Raw genomic sequence first — 17,371 nt, forward strand, 5'->3', positions numbered from 1 at the left:
ATCAGGGTGGGAGTCACGACCATGAGGCAGGGCTGCCAAGTGTGGCAGAAGAGGACACGGCCGTCGCACCTGTCCTTAGGTAGGAGCTTCTTCCGTGTCGACCTGCTGCCCTAAAGTCTTGGCTTTTTTCTTGGCTTTTTGGCGGTTGGCACAGAAGGAAGGCAAGGGGGAGGGGAAAAAATTGAAACTTAGACTTTCGTGCATCCCTCCCGGCGTGACGCTGCGCGCTGACGTCACGGGGCTGTAATGGTGGTGTGCCTCGAGATTTTTTTCATGAAACAAGTGTGCCTTTGCCCAAAAAAGGTTGGGAAACACTGCATTAAGGCCTAATGTACATTAAGGCCTAATGTACATTAAGGCCTAATGTACAGCCTAATAATAGGCTGTATTCCCCTCACCTTTAGTCCTGTTCCATTAATTCATACACATGCAATAGTGAGAAGGTGCAAGCCTCCCTCCCACCGCAAAGAAACCCATACCAACCTTTTCAATCTTTGCATTTCCTATTCTATACAGTCCTATCTATATGTCCCATCTGTTTGCGGGGGGTGCTGGGGACTGGCAAATGGCCAGAAGCGTCCATCATTAGGAATATCTCACATTTCAGGGGTATACGTGACACCCTCTCCAAAAATTGGCTCTGGCTTGGCTGACCTTGTGAGGTATTCTTGTAATTATCTTAACTCATGAGTAGGCCCATTTAAGTTAACATGACACTCTTGGGCTTGTTCATTTCAGTGGGTCTTCTCTGAGCAGACTAGCTATGGATACAACTCTAAACCTGGAATTTGGTGATTTGAATGTTAGCAAGCGAGAAGAAAGACAGATTGTGTTTTAGAGATAAGTAGCACATGCAGAAACAACTAATAATAATAAATTTATTATTTGTACCCTGTCCATCTGACTAGGTTGCTTCCAGCCTATACAAAAACATAATAAAACATTGAACATTAAAAAACCGGGGTCCTCTAAGCTTGAGGGAGAAATCCATTGGGCTCGAACCCTTTGCTTGACCGTGTCCACTTAGCTATTCCATTGCAACAAGTCACCTACATAGTTCGGCTTCTGAGGGACATAATCCAAGCAGTAGGGACCTCCTAGAAAGGGACCGCACTCCAAGTGGTATTGGAATTCCAGGCTCCCATGATTAAGGTAACATATTTTATTTTGCGGCTTCCCAGCTTGCAGGGGTTCGTCGCACGACCCCAGCAGGTCGTCATCCCATCTGTTGTCTTCGTCCCAGACCTGTACCCGCAACTTGCTGGTCTCCCCCAAGACTTGGATGTTCCCCACATCCAAGTGGACCTTCCATTCTGGGTTGTCGTTGTTCCATATGGTGGGAGTGCGCATCTCCCTGCCGTTGTAGAAGACCTTGACGAAGGCGTCAGTCCGTGACCAGTAGTCTCCCCACAAGTTCCTGGCGCGCACAATCGTCACCTTCAGCTTGCCCAGGCCTCGCGCCCGCGAGCAGCACATGGCATTGGTGGTGCCGTCACTGGCGCAGACGCACGAGCAGGTGTCCCTGGCGCTGCGCCGCGTCCCCGGTGGGCAGGCCTGGGAGCAGTTCCTCCACAGCGCCCGTTCTCTCACGTACTCGCTTACCGCCTGCCGCAAACCCTCTCTCTTGGGGTCCCCCTTGGTCACCAAGGTGTGGATGGGCATCAGGGAGTAGGAGATCAAGCCGGGGATGGATTTGAGGCTTTCCAGCCAGTCCTTGAAGGGCTCTGTGCTCTGCCCGTCGCAGAAGAGCACGTCCGCCTGGCTGTTCCCGCCCACAATCTCTGTCTGCCGCTCGCTGTACGTCTGGTGGAAAGAGCCCTTGAAGTTCCTCTTCTTCTTCAGCTCCTCACACTTCTGGAAGGCGGCCTCCATCTTGACTTTGCCGAGGCTGGCTGCGGCCTCCAGGCTGAGGCAATCCTTGACCTCGTCCGTGGTCGCCCCGTCCAGCGTTGCCTCGCACACCCGCACAGCCGTCACATCCCTCACGCGGCCCCCCAAGTGAATCTGTTGTATGAAATGGGTCCCGTAGGTTTGGATCAGCTGGCGGTATTCCAGCCGGGAGTTAGGCTGGTACTTTTTGGGAAGGGTCTTCACGGCGTATTTGAAATGGCTGCTCTGCGGCAAGTGATGCCCAAGGCGGAAGCTGCAGGGGAAAGGAGGAGGTTATTCAGGGAGCTCCCAGGCAGTCACTGTTTTCCGGTGGGCACTGATGGATTGCAGGCTGGCAAAATTGGGGTGGGGCAAGTTAGGTTGATCTGGAATTCTTGTGGAACAAAACCATTCCCCCCTCTCCCTGCTCACAAATTGGACAAATAGGAGTGTGGGGTAGCAATTGCTTAAATGTGGCTTCTTGGTTTGATTGGCCTGCTTCCAGGCCATGCAGTTGACCCCTCCCACCCATAAGGCAAGGTGAGGAGACCGCCTTAGACGGCAAGATCCACAGGGCCAGCAGATCCAGCTTCCAAGGAACGCATCACTTATGGTTGCGGCGGCAATGGTTGCAAAGCACTCCTTGGAGGCTGGATCTGCTGCCTCCTCCAGATGCTACTTCTACAGGGGTCTCTTGGTGAACAGGAGGCGCTGCTGGTCTCTTCCCACCCCAGGGAGGAAATGGTGGGCGCTGCCCTTTGAGATCTCCTGGGCTCTGCACATGGGCATAGCCAAGGGGGGGCAGGGAGGGGCAGCTGCCCCCCAATCAATATAAATACATAGCTAACTGAGGTTCACCCCCTAACAAAAAACCTGGCTACACCCCTGGCTCTGCACCCATCCGGCTTGATTCAGAGCAGGCCCCTTTCGCCTCTGCAAAGACCTTTGATTCCCACTTCCAGGACTTATTTTCAGCCACAGCTCACTGGAGCTCATCTCCAGCACCTTTCAGGTGGGTGCCGTTTCCAAGGGGAAAGTTCATGGTGAGCTCTGGCACCACTTTTTCTAGAAAGACAGCACCGTCCACTTCCGCCATTGGGTAAATGATTTGATTCCCTCCCTTGTTCCCAATGTAGATCTTCACTCACCCCAAATGGAGGGGTGCCGTTTTGTGGTTTGCCTCGGGTGCTGAAACGTCTCGGGCTGGCGCTGCCTCCCAGATCTACATTTCCCGGCACCCTTAACAAATCAGCATGAAAAGCCAGCTACGGCCCTTCGGCCTTTCTCCCTGTCTGCCCCCAAGCCATTCCTCTACCCTGCCTTTCCCCATTCCCTGCCTTCATCACCTGTAGTGGGAGCAGGAGACCTCATGGCTCGCAAAACTGTACTTGTCCTGAGAGCTCTTCTCCCGGCTGAATTCAGCCATCTTGGAGCGGGATCCTGCCAGAGCCACCTGGGCCAGGGCCTGGGGCTTCACCTCCACCTCCAGCCCTGCCTTCCAGTCGTTCTTCACATCGGATCCTTCTGCCAGGACCAGAGAGATGCCAGACTCCTGCACAGAGGAATGCACACTCCTTTGGCACGAGGTTTTGGCTTCCCAGTCGACGGCAGCCACCGGGAGCCTCTGGAGCGGCTTCCCCTCCAGCAGGGGGTTCTGGCACAAGGTGCAGCTCCCGTCCGGCCTCTGCCACTGGTTCATATCCAGGACCTTTGCCCCTTTCTTCTCCAGAGTGGTGATGTCGATGCCCTCGCCGGCCAAGCTGTGCCCAGGGACGAAGTCCTTGTGTTCCAGGCATTCATCCTCCGTGGCCTTGTGGCATTGCGGGGAGATGCTGGGGAAGAGGAGGAAGAGGAAGAGGAGAGGCACGGAGGACGCAGGGCTCGCTTTCAGCATGGCCGGCCCTCTGGGAAGACACCCTGCAACGAGAAAGGAACTGATAACTCGGTTCGTCCTGGGATGCGGTGCATGCTTGAAGTTAGTCCGTTGCAATGTGGGAAGGAGTGATTCTGAGGAAGGGCTTTGAGGCACTGGCTGCAAACTCACTACCAGGCTAAGTTCGGGGATTTAGTGTACAAAAACCCTATACAACGGGGGACCGGTATACCTGATTTCACCCATGATATACCCAAGCTGTCACTGCACTCTGCAGATACCATCTCATCAGGAGGCCTGCTCTGTGTGCTCTCAGAATCAGGCACTTCATGTGGCAGCATTGCCCTGTGGAACTCCTTGCTACTGCCTATCAGGCAAAAATCTATGGTCTTGTCAGTGCCTATTAAACAGCTTCATTTTCCAACTTTCAAGTGCAGAAACTTTCACCCTGTTTCTGCATTCCATCTACATCTGTATTAAACTTTCTCGCACGTGTCCTTATTGTGCTTCACGATGGTGTATATGAGAAGTGGTTTGTGTGAAGTGGGAGCCAGTGTGGTGTTGTGGTTTGAGTGCTGGACAAGGAGCAAAAAAAACCCGAGTTTGAATCCCCACTCAGCCACGAAGCTCGACCTTGGGGAGATCTTAATCTCTCTGCCTAGCCTACCTCACAGGGTTGTTGAGAGGATAACCTGGGGAGAAGGAGAACCATACAAATGTAATAAAATAACTAAACAACAGGTGATTAACCTGTGGCCCTTGAGGTGTTGTTGGACTCCACATCCCATCACTCCTGGCTATTTTTCTGGAAAAAGGTGCCGCAACTCACCATAAACGTCTTCCTTGTTCTCTTAGAATGGCAATGGCGCCCACCTGAGAGATTCCGGAACTGAGTTCCAATGGGTTCCCGCTGAAAAAAAAGGCCTGTGTGTGTGTGTGTGTGTGTGTGTGTGTGTGTGTGTGTGTGTATCACTGTGTGTGTATATATATATATATATAAAATTGGGGCAATACCCCTTTTGCGCAGCTCAACAACTTCACAGCCCTCTTTCCTTAGGATGCAAAACCTCTCAGCTAAAGTGTTTTAGGGTGTTTTTTTGGGGTGGGGGGTGGGCAGAGTCCTCAGAGTTCTTAGGTCCAATAAATGCTTGGAACCAGACTTTGCTGGATTTGGCAAAAAGTGCCACAATTCAGGCCAGGCCAGTTTTTCTGTGATAGGAGACCCCTGTCAGAGGAGCCGTCCCAGTCGTTAACTTGACAAAAGGCAGGAAGAGCAGCCATTGAGAGGAACGAAAGGTGTGGGTGTGATGTCACAAGAACGTTTTGGGCCTTTGGCAGGAGGCTTGGAATAGCTGGGAACAAAGGCCAGAGCAATTTTGGCAGGAGATGCATCGGACTTCTGCACTGCACGGCTGTGGGGAACAAGCCCCTCTTGAGATGGCCATGCTGTAAGATCTGGACTCTCTCCATGAGGACTGAAGGTGTAAATAGAGGAATAAATTATATTTCTTGAAACTGCGACAGCCTCCGCTACATCTTGATTCTCAAAGGAACACAGACCAGAATATTGCCACAGCTTGGCAGAGACTGGAAGTGGCTTCCAACTTTGGCAAGAAAAGTTTCTTGATTTGATTGCTGAAACGTGTACATTTGCCAGACTCATGGACTGAGAATCTTCCTGTGTCTGGATGCTACAGGCTACCGTACTTGGAAGTTTAGAATTGGAGCTGTAAGTGGGCAGCACACTCATATGAGGTTTAGAAGAGGGTCGGAGAGAATGCGGGCTGCCTTTACACTCTGAGTAAACCACAAAGGTGCACGTTGAAGAAGCTATTGCTTGAGTGCATCCCAGGTTCCCTCCAATTTGGGATTGCAGGAGTAAAGCGGGGGGGGGGGAGCAACTACCGGAAAGTAGGGCTGCTGTTTTGCAGTGGGGCAATGAAGGGGACGTGAGAGGCTTTCCTTGGGCAAACCCCACACCCCTTGTCACACTCCCATACCCTCCAACATTTCTCCGATGAAAATAGGAACGTCCCATTCCATAATGACAATTCTACTATTTATACCCCACACATCTTACTGGGTTTCCCCAGCCACTATGGGCAGCTTCCAACATATGTAAAAACATAACAAAACATTTTTAAAAACTTCCCTATACAGGATTGCCTTCAGGATTGCTTGGGGGTCGGGTAACTCCAAACCCTCCAAAAAAATTCCAGTGAGAATAGGGACATCCCACCATACCATCCAACAGTTCTCCAATGAAAATAGGGACATCCTAAGGAAAAGTGGGACATTCCAGGATCAAATCAGAAACCGGGACGGTTTCTCTAAATCAGGGACGTCTCTGGAAAATAGAGACACCTGGGGGGTCTCTGCACTCCCAGGTCAAGCAAAGAAAGTCAACAAATAATGGAGGCTACTGATCCAACTTCCTTTCTTCTAATATCCACCCACAAATACCTACCTTCAGAAGGAGAAGGAAAGTCAGCGTGTCGGCTGGTGGGTCCGTGTGTTGCTCGACTGGGGCTGGTGTCTGCGTGCGCATGTATCTGTCTCCCAGAGACAGGATGTCGCAGTTCAGAAAGGGGGAAAAGAAACCTAACCTCAGATGTGACAAGAGTCATTGATCACAAGGCGGCTGAGAAAAGGAGAGCAGGTGGGATTCTGAGGTCAACACTCATCACAAGCCGTTGTGTGTGGGTTAGGAGGTGGGTTGGTTGCTAAAGGAACATTGCAAGTTGGGGGAGAAGGACATCAACATTTACACCTCTGCTAATTTATTTATTCTTATTTGTTGCATTGCTTTTGTCTCATCCTCATTTTAAGCAGCTCTGGGTGCCTGCACCACCTCGCCCTCCCCAACAGCAGCCCTGTGAAATAGGCTAGGCTGAGAGAGAACATGAATGGCTCAAACTCACCTCATGCCCAAGTGAGGATTTTAAACTTTGGTCTCTCGAGACCTGTTCTGATAAACACTAGCCACAGAAAATGTGAGAGAGAACAAAATGCCTTGCAAAAATGACTGTGTCTGCTCACCTTGAGGCTCTTTCTACTCACCACAGGCAAACAGCTATTTTCAAGGCTGAATTGAACATTTCTGGGTGTATTTCCCTGACCATAGGACAGAGGGAGGGAAGGAGAGAAGTGATGTAGCCCACAGTCAACAGTTTCTGCTTTGCATGCAAAAGTTCCCAGGTTCAGGTTTTTAATGTTTGATGTTATATTATGTATTTATATGTATTGGGAGCAGCCCAGAGTGGCTGAGGCAACCCAGCCAGATATGTGGGGAATAATAATAATAATAATAGTTGTTGTTGTTGTTTTGCTCAAGAGGCATACTGAAGGGGGCAACCCAGATCTCAATTGGGGCCACCCAAGCCTCTTGTTCTGGCCTCTATATCTCTTTTTAGGCCACCACCCCTCTCTCCAGGCCGCCGCCACCACCCCAGCCCTGTGTGGCTGTATACATAAGCTAACCTATGACAGAAAGTGGGAGGGGTATGTTTGTTGCTCACTTTTATCCCAGGCCCCACCCAGTACTGGGACATGGCCCTCAGGAGGTTGCCCAGAAGGGAATGCGGCTCTTGGGATGCAAAAGTTTCCTAGCCAATGGAGAACATTATACTTGATCAGACTGCAGCAGCAAACACCAGATTTTTATATTATCCTTTTAGCTGGAGTTGCTGGGGATTTAGCTCAACAGGGAAGCTGCCTCTTACTGGTCCACTTTGCTTAGTATTGTCAACAGGGAAGCTCTTTGGATGCCCAAGGTTGAATCTTGGAGCTTCTGTCTGCAAGGACTGAGCTCTGCTGAGGCTAAAGACAACCTTGCCAGGTCATTCTGCAGGAGAGAGAAATGTCCTGGTGTTGTTCGACTACAACTCCCATCATCCTTCACCCTGGGCCACGCGGGTGGGGACTGAAGGTATCCAATGGCAGCTGGAGGGCTGCACCCTGTCGCATCCTCCTGGGTGCAGAGCAGGGGCAGCCAGGGTCCCCCAATGTCCCACTGGCCCCAACGAGCATGGCCAATGATCTGGGGTGATGGGAGTTGTAGTCCATAGCATCTGGAGGGGGCTACATTGGCCACCTCTGGCCCAAAGAGTTGAGGGTTTGGAACGGAGGTCAGGGCCCTGGAACCTTTCTAATCTGCCTTTCTACAGGCAAAGGCTGCACACCTTTAATATCTGCTAAGACTAAGTGAAGGGGCGTGGGTGGCACTGTGGGTTAAACCACAGAGCCTAGGACTTGCCGATCAGAAGGTCGGCGGTTCGAATCCCCGTGACGGGGTGAGCTCCCGTTGCTCAGTCCCTGCTCCTGCCCACCTAGCAGTTCGAAAGCCCATCAAAGTGCAAGTAGATAAATAGGTACCGCTCAGGCGGGAAGGTAAATGGCATTTCCGTGCGCTGCTCTGGTTCACCAGAAGCGGCTTAGTCCTGCTGGCCACATGACCCAGAAGCTGTACGCCGGCTCCCTCGGCCAGTAAAGCGAGATGACCGCCACAACCCCAGAGTCAGTCACGACTGGACCTAATGGTCAGGGATCCCTTTACCTTTACAACTAAGTGAACATTCAATAGATGGAGCTGCTCCTACCGCAGAGAAGTATTGCTGGGGGAAGCGGAGAGGTTTAAGGCACATATTTTGCATGGAGTTCTGTCCCACATTCAGTGGGGAGCTGCTGCCTGTTGAAGCAGAGACTGGTCAGACTGGCAGAACATGTGCTTGGCATGCAGAAGGCTCCGGGTTCAATCCCTGGCAGCTCCAGGATGCGCTAGGAGAAACATCTTTGTCCAAAATCCCCAAAATCTGCTGCCAGTTAGTGTAGACAGTACTGAGATAGATGCACCAATGGTCTGCCTCAGCCTAAGGCAGGATCCTGTGGTCCGACTCAAAGACCCGGCAGCTTTGCCTGCTAAATTTCTGTCTGCTGTGCAGCTGAAAAGGCACAGGGCCTCTAGTGAAAACGAAACACCCTAATCTCATCCTGGTCTGGGTTGGCCAAACATCACGAGTGAGAGGCCCCAACCACTGGCCCTGCCATGGGAAGACAATTGCTTTTGACACCTCCCGCCACAGAAAAGATGTTAGCAAGCAATTTCACGACTTGACGGCAGGAACCCTGGACCACCAGCCACTCACAGCTGTTCACACACCAGGGAGAGGTGAAGCCCAGAAAACACACTGTCTTTGACTACAGGGTTAGGCCTTAATATGTTTGAGGGGTTTTTTTGTGTGTGTGTTTTAATATTCTGTTGGAAGCTGCCCGGAGTGGCTGGGGGAACCCAGTCAGATGGGAGGCATATAAATAATAAAATTATTATTCTTATTAACGCCACAATCGCCTGTGAACAAGAGGCTGCATGACGTGCTCCACCAGCCAGAGCCACTAATTTTAGACAAGTTAACATGCCCCCGACATACATGAAAAAAGTTGCCCCCCCACGCTGCTCTAGCCAGGGCCTAGCACCCACCTCTCACACACTGCCTGCCCACTTCCTTCCCGCCAATGCATTGTGTGTGTACATTTTGTACAAGCTGCGTGTGTAATTGTTGCTGTCTCCAGCTTCCTTGCCCTTAAGGCCCTCGCGTGCTCTCTTCCTCGCCGCTCTCCGTGCGATGTTTAAACCCCAACCAAACTGACAAATTCCCCTTCCCCCAGACAAGCGGCCCAGCAAACTGCTTTCTTCCATGAGCAGCTGAGCATTCTGAGCTGTCACAGCAGCCCAGCCAATCAGCAGCAGAGGCTTCGCAGTAACAAGGGCTACGCAATATGGATGGCCGAAGACTGCTGTGCTCCCTGGGGAGGTTTGTAGCAGCCGGCAGGAAAGGAGCAGGACATCTGAATTCCACCCTCAGCTCTGGAGGAGGAGCCAGATTCAGTAGGTCAGGCCAGGGGAGTAAAAAGACTTTGGGGTCCTGTTACCCCATAACCACAACTTGCAAGTCTTATAGGATCGAGCACGTTCTCCATCCACTTTTTTTAAAAAAAAACACCCACAAGGCTTTTATTTGATCTGTTCGGACAGCATGATCCGGATTGAGTAGAGTTAATTGTCCTGGGAGTTGATAGGGCGGGGGGAGGTTCCTTGCATTCTCCCCCCACCCACTTCCCTAATTTAACTCCACCCCCCCCCCAAAAAAAAACCCACAGTGTCAATAAACCAATGGATTGCCACAGATGCGCACACAACCCGATAGCAGGATGGGTCTGCAAGAGGCAGAAGCACACGCACAGACGCAACAAATATGGACTCCTATTGGTGTGTGTGTGAGGGGGTGTCCGTGTTTTAAAAGCTCATCCACACACCCCGACCTGCCCAGGCACGTCGTTGATGTTCCACCAGGTAGGCAAATGTCTGATGCTGGGGGAAGGGGCAGGGCTAGCGAGGGAGCCTAAAGCCACACCGACTTAAGAGGCAAGACTTACGAAGCGCCCAAAGCCAAGCCTGCTTCTACAAGGAGAAGAGCTGGAGGAGCAAGAGCTGTACTCCAAAGGGGAGGCGTCAAAGGAGTGCCAACCACACAGCCTTATGAGGAAGGAGCGAAAGAAGGGGAAGGGGAGGGAAGGAGGGAGGGAGGAGGGAAGGAAGGAAGGAAGGAAGGAAGGAAGGAAGGAAGGAAGGAAGGGGAAGGGAGGACAGACTATGGGGTTCATAAAGGCATGCCACCATGGTATGGGGAAGCCATGATTCTGGCAAGCCAAGCTGCCCAGTCACACGTCAGGAAAGAAGAGACTGCACTTAGGAAGGTTCAGTGAGAGCCTCTGGAAGACAGTCTGAGGGAGAATCCTTGTCCGTCTCCATCCCGTCGTCATCGTGATGAGGGTGGATGTGGGCGGGGAGCAGCTGCTCGTAGGTCGTGATGGTGGCGGTCACCACGGTCTCGTCGGGGCTCCTGTTTTCGGTGGCCGCGTGCGTCTTGAGGTGCTTGCGCAGGTCGGAGGCGCCCAGGAAGGCCTTGGGGCACTGGGGGCAGGCATGGGGGCGGACCCCGGAGTGGATGCGCTCGTGTTTGCGCAGCCCGGCCCGGTCCGAGAACCCCTTGCCGCACTCGGGGCAGGGGAACGGGCGCAGGGAAGGGTGGAGCAGCCGCTCGTGGCGCCGCAGCTCCTGAGCGGAGCCAAAGGCCTCACCGCACTCCCCGCAAGCAGGCATCACCGTGGCGACCACGATGGCCGTCTGGTCTGTGGCGAGGAGGTCCTGGCTGGCGAGGGGGGCGGGCTTGTCGCCGGCCTCGTTGCCGTGGGTGCGCTCGTGCTTCCTGAGGCTGGACGAGACCACGAAGGCCTTCCCGCAGCGGCCGCATTTGAAGGGCCTCTCCCCGGAGTGGACGCGGTAATGCTTGGTGAGGCTGGCGCGCTCAGCGAACCTCTTGCCGCATTCGCCGCACTGGTGGGGCCGCTGCCCCGAGTGCACCAGCAGGTGGCGCTTGAGGTCCCACGAGGCCACGAAGCTCTTGTCGCACTGGGGGCACTTGTGGGGCCTCTCACCCGTGTGGATGCGCTGGTGCATGGCCAGGTCGGCCGGCTGGCGGAAGGCCTTGCCGCACTTGTCGCAGGCGTAGGGCTTGAGGCCCTGGTGCGCCCGCTGGTGCCGCCGGAAGCTGGAGGGGTCGCTGAACATGCGTCCGCACTGCGGGCACAGGAAGGGCTTCTCCCCAGAGTGCGTGCGCTGGTGGCTCTGGAAGGAGGAGAGCTGCGTGAAGCCCTTGCCGCACAGGTTGCAGCGGTAGGGCTTGTGGGCCGCGTGGATGCGCTGGTGGCAGGCCAGCGACGACGAGCGCGAGAAGGCCTTGCCGCAGTCCTGGCACAGGAAGGGCCGCTCACCCGTGTGCGAGCGCTCGTGGTTCTTCAGGTCCTTGAGCTCGGCGTAGGTCTTGTGGCACGCCTGGCACTGGTAGGGGCGCAGCCCAGCGTGGGTGCGGCGGTGCTTGCGGAAAACCGAGGGATCTGCAAAGCGCTTGCCGCACTCGCCGCACGAGTAGGGCTTCTCGCCCGTGTGGGAGCGCTGGTGGATCTTCAGCTTGGAGAGCGTGCCATAGCCCTTGTGGCACTGCTGGCAGCGGAAAGGGAGGTCCCCCGTGTGGCGGGCCATGTGCACCCGCAGGCAGACCGGCTGCATGAAGGCCTTGCCGCACTCATGGCACACAAAGGGCTTCTCGCCGCTGTGGCTGCGCCCATGGTTGCGCAGCTCGGGCGCTGTCTTGTAGGCCTTGGCGCACAGCTGGCACTGGAAGGGGCGCTCCGTCTGGTGGCTGAGCTGGTGCTTGCGGAGCTGCCCGCGGTCGGGGAACTCCTTCCTGCAGCTGGGGCACGACAGCTTGCTGGCCAAGCCGTCGCCGGCCACATGGGACTTCAGGTGGCGCTGTACACGGGGCGCGTTCGGAAAGGTCTTGCTGCACGTCAGGCACTTGTAGCGCCTGCCGGATTGGATGTAGCCGGGCTCGTCCTCCTCATCGTCCTCCAGCTTCACCTCCACCTCTGGCTCCTCCTCCTCCACAGCCTCCGCCATTTTGGGAGAGCCCTCTGCCTGAAACAAAACAAGCAGAAGGAAGCTAAAAGTTGGAGGCAGCAAAAATTCTGAATATTTGTTTGTTGGTTTGATTTGTACACTGCCCTTCCACCGTAGATCTCAGGGTGGTTGGCAACATAAGAATACAAGATAAAAACACAAGAAACATTGTAAAAACCCAGAACAAAAAACCCACAAGCCAATAAACCGCCCTGCGCCAAGCCCATCTAAAAGAGTAAAGGATGTCAATGTGCCAAAGGCCTGCTTGAAGAGGAGTTTTCACCTAGCGCCCAAAGCCGTATAAATGAAGGTGCCAGGCGAGCCTCCCTAGGGAGAGCATTCCACAAATGGGGAGCCACTGCAGAAAAGACCAGCTCTTGTATTGCCACCCTCCGGACCTCTCCTGGAGGAGGCACATGAAGAAGGGCCTGAGACGATGACCACAGGAACCAGGTTGGTTCATATGGAGAGAGGCGGTCTCATCTCCTGAAGTATGACCGCTGAATTCTGCACCAGCTGAAGTTTCCAAGCCGTCTTCAGAGCCTTCAGAGTATGAATACAGTATGTACGTCTTCAGAGTATGTATAACCCATTGCAGAACCTCAAGGTTACCAGAGCATAGACAAGAGTAGTTGGGTTGTCCCTGTCTGGGTAGGGGCACAGCTGGGCCACCAGCCTAAGCTGATGAAAGGCACTCCAGGCCATTGAGGCCACCTGAGCCTCAAATGGCAGCAAAGGATCCAGGATTACCCCCAAGCTGAATACCAGTTGCTGGAAACCACAGGAGGGGAGAGTGTTCTTGTGCTCACATTCTGGTCCCAGGTTTCCCCCAGGTATCTGGTTGGCTGGATTAGATGGGCCATCGGCCTGATCCTGCAATACTCTTCTTCAACACTGTGCTCCCACAACCATGAAGAAGAGCCCAGCTGAATCATGCCTTAGTCCAGTCCTTCCTAGTTCTCACGGTGGCCAACCAGATGCCTGTAAAAGGGACCGGAGAGCAACAGGAACTCTCCCCACTTGCAATTCCCAAGAAGCAACCGACAGCTGCCCACATAAAGGGTTCTGCCATTCTCTTCATGAGGTCTAGTGGCCTGTTGGAGCTAGCTCCTTCACAGCATCACCCACAGGCCCTAAGTGATGGGGAGGTGGGCCTAGAGCAGGCATAGCCAACCTTCAGCCCTCCTGATGTTTTGGACTACAATTCCCATCATCCCTGACCACTGGTCCTGCTAGCTAGGGATCATGGGAGTTGTAGGCCAAAACATCTGGAGGGCTAAAGGTTGCCTATGCCTGGCCTAGAGTCATCCTTCCCTCTTCTAGTCACAAGGCAGCAACTGCTTGATAGATAGATGCGGGAGAAGCAGAGCCACAAGTTCTGGGTTGTAGAGAAGAAATATAGTGCAAGCAAACTGAGTCAGGGCTCATCAGCACTCAGCCCTTAAATAATCATTGGTACGGCTGGGGAGTTGATTGCCCAACCTCATGGGGTTAGATTTGCCATAGAAGAGGGACTGCATGGAGGCAGGGGGAAATCCCGAGTGCTGCTGTAAATGAATTAAAGATTTGTGGTCTAAGGCTGGAAGGGTAAAACTCATCAACCAAACAAAAATAAATTGAATGCATCCAGTAAAAACCAGACAATAATAAGCATGTAGGTGGAAGATATTTATTCCATGGGGCTAAATGGTACAGCATTTTTTTTTGGGGGGGGGATAACATATATTCTGTTTAATATATATGCAAGTTGTTCGTGTTGCGAGTGGGGCCTATAGCTGCTGGTGTCACTGGGGCCTGGGCTCTGAGAAGCCACAGTTATCTATGAATCTAGGAAGGGACGGGGTTTTGGAATGCAGAAATTCCCTTAGCACAAGAGAGACTCTGCCCTGCAGGCAGTTTGCAAGGCACACTCAACAAAACACCACCACCACCAAAATTCTCCCTGCCTTATGCAGAATAGTTGCAAAATGGCTATCTGGGGTACAGGGACCCATATTAGTCCCCCAGGAGGGAAGGAAAAGGACAGCTGGTAGGAACAGAGTTCAAAATCCAGACAGGAGAGTATGTTTGGGGTGGGGAAGGGGTGGAAATGATACGTTTCTCTGCTCAACAAAGACAGATCGTGGAGGAATTTTGCTTGCCTCCCCCAGAGCCGGGATGGTGCTCTTTGCAAAATGGCTGGATTAAGATCTGGGGATGGGGGCAGGGAGAGGATAAAGGGAGGAGAAAACAGCTAAAATGCATCTTTATGGAAGATGGAAGAACAATTCCAGAGGGAAATAAAAAAATAATCATAAGCACCATCCACAATTCTCTTTCCGGTGGAGTTCCTGGGATTTGCAAAGGCAATCAGAGATGTATACACAGGAAGAATTCTATTCCCTTTGTATGGGCTGAAGTCCTGGGATGTAAAATGGCTGTCTCTAAGACCCCAGCGAGGGAAAGGCAACAAAGGTTTGCAAACCATGGAGAGGAGTTTGCAGAGGAGAGAGACTGGCTGGACAATAGAACCTGCAAGAGAAAGTCTTTCCCCTCTCCCCAGGGCATAATCTGAGCTAAGGAACCCACTTCAAAGGTTGCTACAAAGAGTGCCTCTGAGCACATCTGGAATGCCCATTTCACACTACAGGACCACAGCCAGCCTTCGTACATCTGGGAGCAGAAGTGAAGCTTTCCTAGGCAGAAGGTACAGGCTTCTCATCCGAAGAGTCAAGGCACCTGTCCTTTCGTACAAAAAATAGCTGCCACTCAATGCCTAAAGCCTCAAAATAAAGGTTTGACGTGGAAGCAAAATAAATGCATTATGTAAATTGACCTGAATCTAGGGAAGAAAGCTAGATGCTTCCTAGAGTACAGATTTGAGGGAGGCTGGAGAGAGAAACACTTCGAAGTTGCAGTGATCTATTTGGAACCCAATTTGAAGCGGAGACGATCTGATTCAGCATAAATCCAGAATGTCTCTATTTACCAGAATAATTCCTATTTCTGAGTCCCTATTCCCTGGTTAAAAACTGTTTGCGGGAAGGGAAGGGGGAGAAGAGGAGAGTGGGGTCTCTAGAAGATAAAGCTTCAAATTGGGTAGGTGGGGGGCTATGGCTATATTTGCATGTACACAACTTTGCTTACATCCCCATCACCACCTACGGAGGTCGTCATTACAGTGGAATGTACTTGGGGATTGCCGCTATTCCATATACTAATGTAAGCACTGTGAGATTAAACGATATTTTGAAACACCCACAAGGGTTTGTCCCTCCTTTTAACGTGAACTACTCTCTTATGCTCATATGGAAATCGTCGGGCAAAAGACTCTCTCCGTGTTCATCTGTAAAATGCGGGATGGAGGGGTTCTAGTTAAGAAAACAAAACCTTCGGAGAGCTAGAGCTGCCCATCCATCTACTTTTTTTTAATAGCAAAATGCTCTCGCAGATGGGCAGATCTGTTGCAGAAACTGCTCTCCTAAAAGACAGCCTTTGCAAAGGAATTCCCACCTCCCTGGCGTAATATAGATTCCAGCAACAAAGGGGACGTCTGGGCGTTTGCGCGTCTGCCGGGAGAGCAATTGCTAGCAGATGTTTGCCGCTGGATGCTCGGGGGGCCGGGAGAGCAACCCAGAGACGCACAAAAGGTTTGCTCCGGCCGAAGAGCCTCCCTTGCAAAATGGCTGTCTCTAGGACCGAGGGACCAACAAACAAAAAGAGGAGGAGGAGGGAGGAGGAGAAGCCCGCATCTCCCTTGCTTCCCCGCTCCCCACACAAAGCAAAAGGCTCTCAGCCCCCCACCCCACCCCCCAGGCCCCCTCTCAGGCTCCGCGATGCCCGGGCAGGTCCCGGCAGCGCCTGGCACCCGAGCCAGAAACGCATCTCCGGAGACTCCCCGGCAAAATGGCTGTCTTTAGGACCAGGGGAGGTGGCCGCCTGGGCGCAAGGAGGGGGAGCAGGGTCCAACGCCAGGCGATGCACCAGGACCGATCTGCTTTTTATTTATTATTTTTTTATCGTTTTTAAAAATGCATTATTAAATAGAAAGAAGACATTAAGTCAAGGCCAAGGAAGGCTGCCCCAGCCTGCATTTCTTGCTCTCTCCTTACCTGCTCTCTCCTTTGTCTATTCGCTTTCTCCTTCGTCTGCGGCTCCATCGGGAGGAGGAGAAAAAGGAGGAGCGCTAGGACCCCGGAGGAAACGGAGGCAGAAAGGGGAGGACCGCGGGGGGGGGCAGGAATTGCTACTTAGCCCAAGTCCCGTTGACTACGCCGGGCAGGGATTCGGCTCCCATCTCTGCTTCAGCCTAAATCAAATAATTGCATTTTATATCCAGGGCGGAGGCCTTTTAAAAACAGCTTCGTTGGATTGCAAGGGACGGGGCGGGGTGGGAGAGCGGACAGGAAGTGTGGCATGGCCGAGGATGCAGCTGGGAAGGGATTCGGAGTTGCACAGGATCGGAAGTGTGGCATCGGAAAGCGGGGCGAAGTTTCGTGACGGACAGGAAGTGTGGCGGGGAAGGGTTTGGCCGTTACACCGAGCGTAGTGTGGCGTTTCCCGGTAACTTTTGACCCCGCTCCTTTTATAAAAAGAAAATCCCTGGTTCCAAATTTGGGGTCGTTCTGCTTTTCAGTTGCGTTGGCCGGAGACGCATCCTGGAATGGCAAGGGGTGTAATGGGGATGAGATTTGTTGCGGTTGTAATGCGGTCTTCTCTATGGCTTCGGAAGCACGGAACTAAATATACGTTCCGACTGGAACTGTTGTTGTTGGGACCTGTATCTCTGTAACACACCACATGAGGCGACCACAGGGAAACCTGAAAGGCACGAGCGGGAAACTTTCTGTAAAATCGAAGCCACCCTTTGTGTCCGCGTTCTCTTCTCCAGCAGCGACGGCGACGCTCTTCTATCGGAATCTCTATGGCGAACGAAACCGCTCTATACTTTGCACTGCAAGAGCGGAAACCGCCGTTGAAACTTGGACAGGAAGTTCCGGTTAGGTCTCATAGAGATGCCAAAAGTGCAGAGCCATACGCTGTATCCGTTCTAATGTAACGACGAGCTAATTTCCAGCACAGAGTTTGAAAATAGTTTTCATCCCGGAGATGCCACTCAGCGCCTACAGAAGACC

The 17,371-nt window shown here is 52.7% G+C and overlaps 2 protein-coding genes across 3 annotated transcripts; both read right to left on the reverse strand.

Moving 5' to 3' along the window:
* Window positions 1-864: 864 nt before the first annotated feature.
* Window positions 865-9,623, reverse strand: PRF1 (perforin 1). Its single transcript, XM_028704153.2, has 3 exons — window positions 6,210-9,623; window positions 3,216-3,786; window positions 865-2,143 (listed from the first exon to the last, which is right to left on the reverse strand). The coding sequence occupies exons 1-3, from the start codon at window positions 6,367-6,369 to the stop codon at window positions 1,024-1,026; spliced, it is 1,851 nt and encodes a 616-aa protein (XP_028559986.2). The 5' UTR covers window positions 6,370-9,623; the 3' UTR covers window positions 865-1,023.
* Window positions 9,624-9,733: 110 nt separating this feature from the next.
* ZNF668 (zinc finger protein 668) lies at window positions 9,734-16,567 on the reverse strand. 2 transcript variants are annotated; one of them, XM_028704147.2, is made up of 2 exons: window positions 16,349-16,567; window positions 9,734-12,275 (listed from the first exon to the last, which is right to left on the reverse strand). In XM_028704147.2, the coding sequence occupies exons 1-2, from the start codon at window positions 16,394-16,396 to the stop codon at window positions 10,488-10,490; spliced, it is 1,836 nt and encodes a 611-aa protein (XP_028559980.2). In that variant the 5' UTR covers window positions 16,397-16,567; the 3' UTR covers window positions 9,734-10,487. The 2 variants fall into 2 exon arrangements, with proteins under 2 accessions (XP_028559980.2, XP_028559981.2); XM_028704148.2 differs by lacking the exon at window positions 16,349-16,567 and adding an exon at window positions 14,559-15,980.
* Between the last annotated feature and the right edge of the window lie 804 nt (window positions 16,568-17,371).

The sequence above is a fragment of the Podarcis muralis genome, chromosome 13 (genome assembly GCF_964188315.1).
Source record: "Podarcis muralis chromosome 13, rPodMur119.hap1.1, whole genome shotgun sequence".
In the NCBI taxonomy this organism is placed as follows: Eukaryota; Metazoa; Chordata; class Lepidosauria; order Squamata; family Lacertidae; genus Podarcis; species Podarcis muralis.

Excerpts from the sequence above, each read along its gene's own strand:
- PRF1 (XM_028704153.2), bottom strand. The coding sequence starts at position 6,369 with ATGACTCTTGTCACATCTGAGGTTAGGTTTCTTTTCCCCCTTTCTGAA. Across the intron at positions 3,787-6,209 it reads CTTTCCTTCTCCTTCTGAAG|GGTGTCTTCCCAGAGGGCCG; the intron begins GTAGGTATTTGT and ends TTCTCGTTGCAG. Across the intron at positions 2,144-3,215 it reads GTCTCCTGCTCCCACTACAG|CTTCCGCCTTGGGCATCACT; the intron begins GTGATGAAGGCA and ends TTTCCCCTGCAG.
- ZNF668 (XM_028704147.2), bottom strand. The coding sequence starts at position 16,396 with ATGGAGCCGCAGACGAAGGAGAAAGCGAATAGACAAAGGAGAGAGCAG. Across the intron at positions 12,276-16,348 it reads ATAGACAAAGGAGAGAGCAG|GCAGAGGGCTCTCCCAAAAT; the intron begins GTAAGGAGAGAG and ends GTTTTGTTTCAG.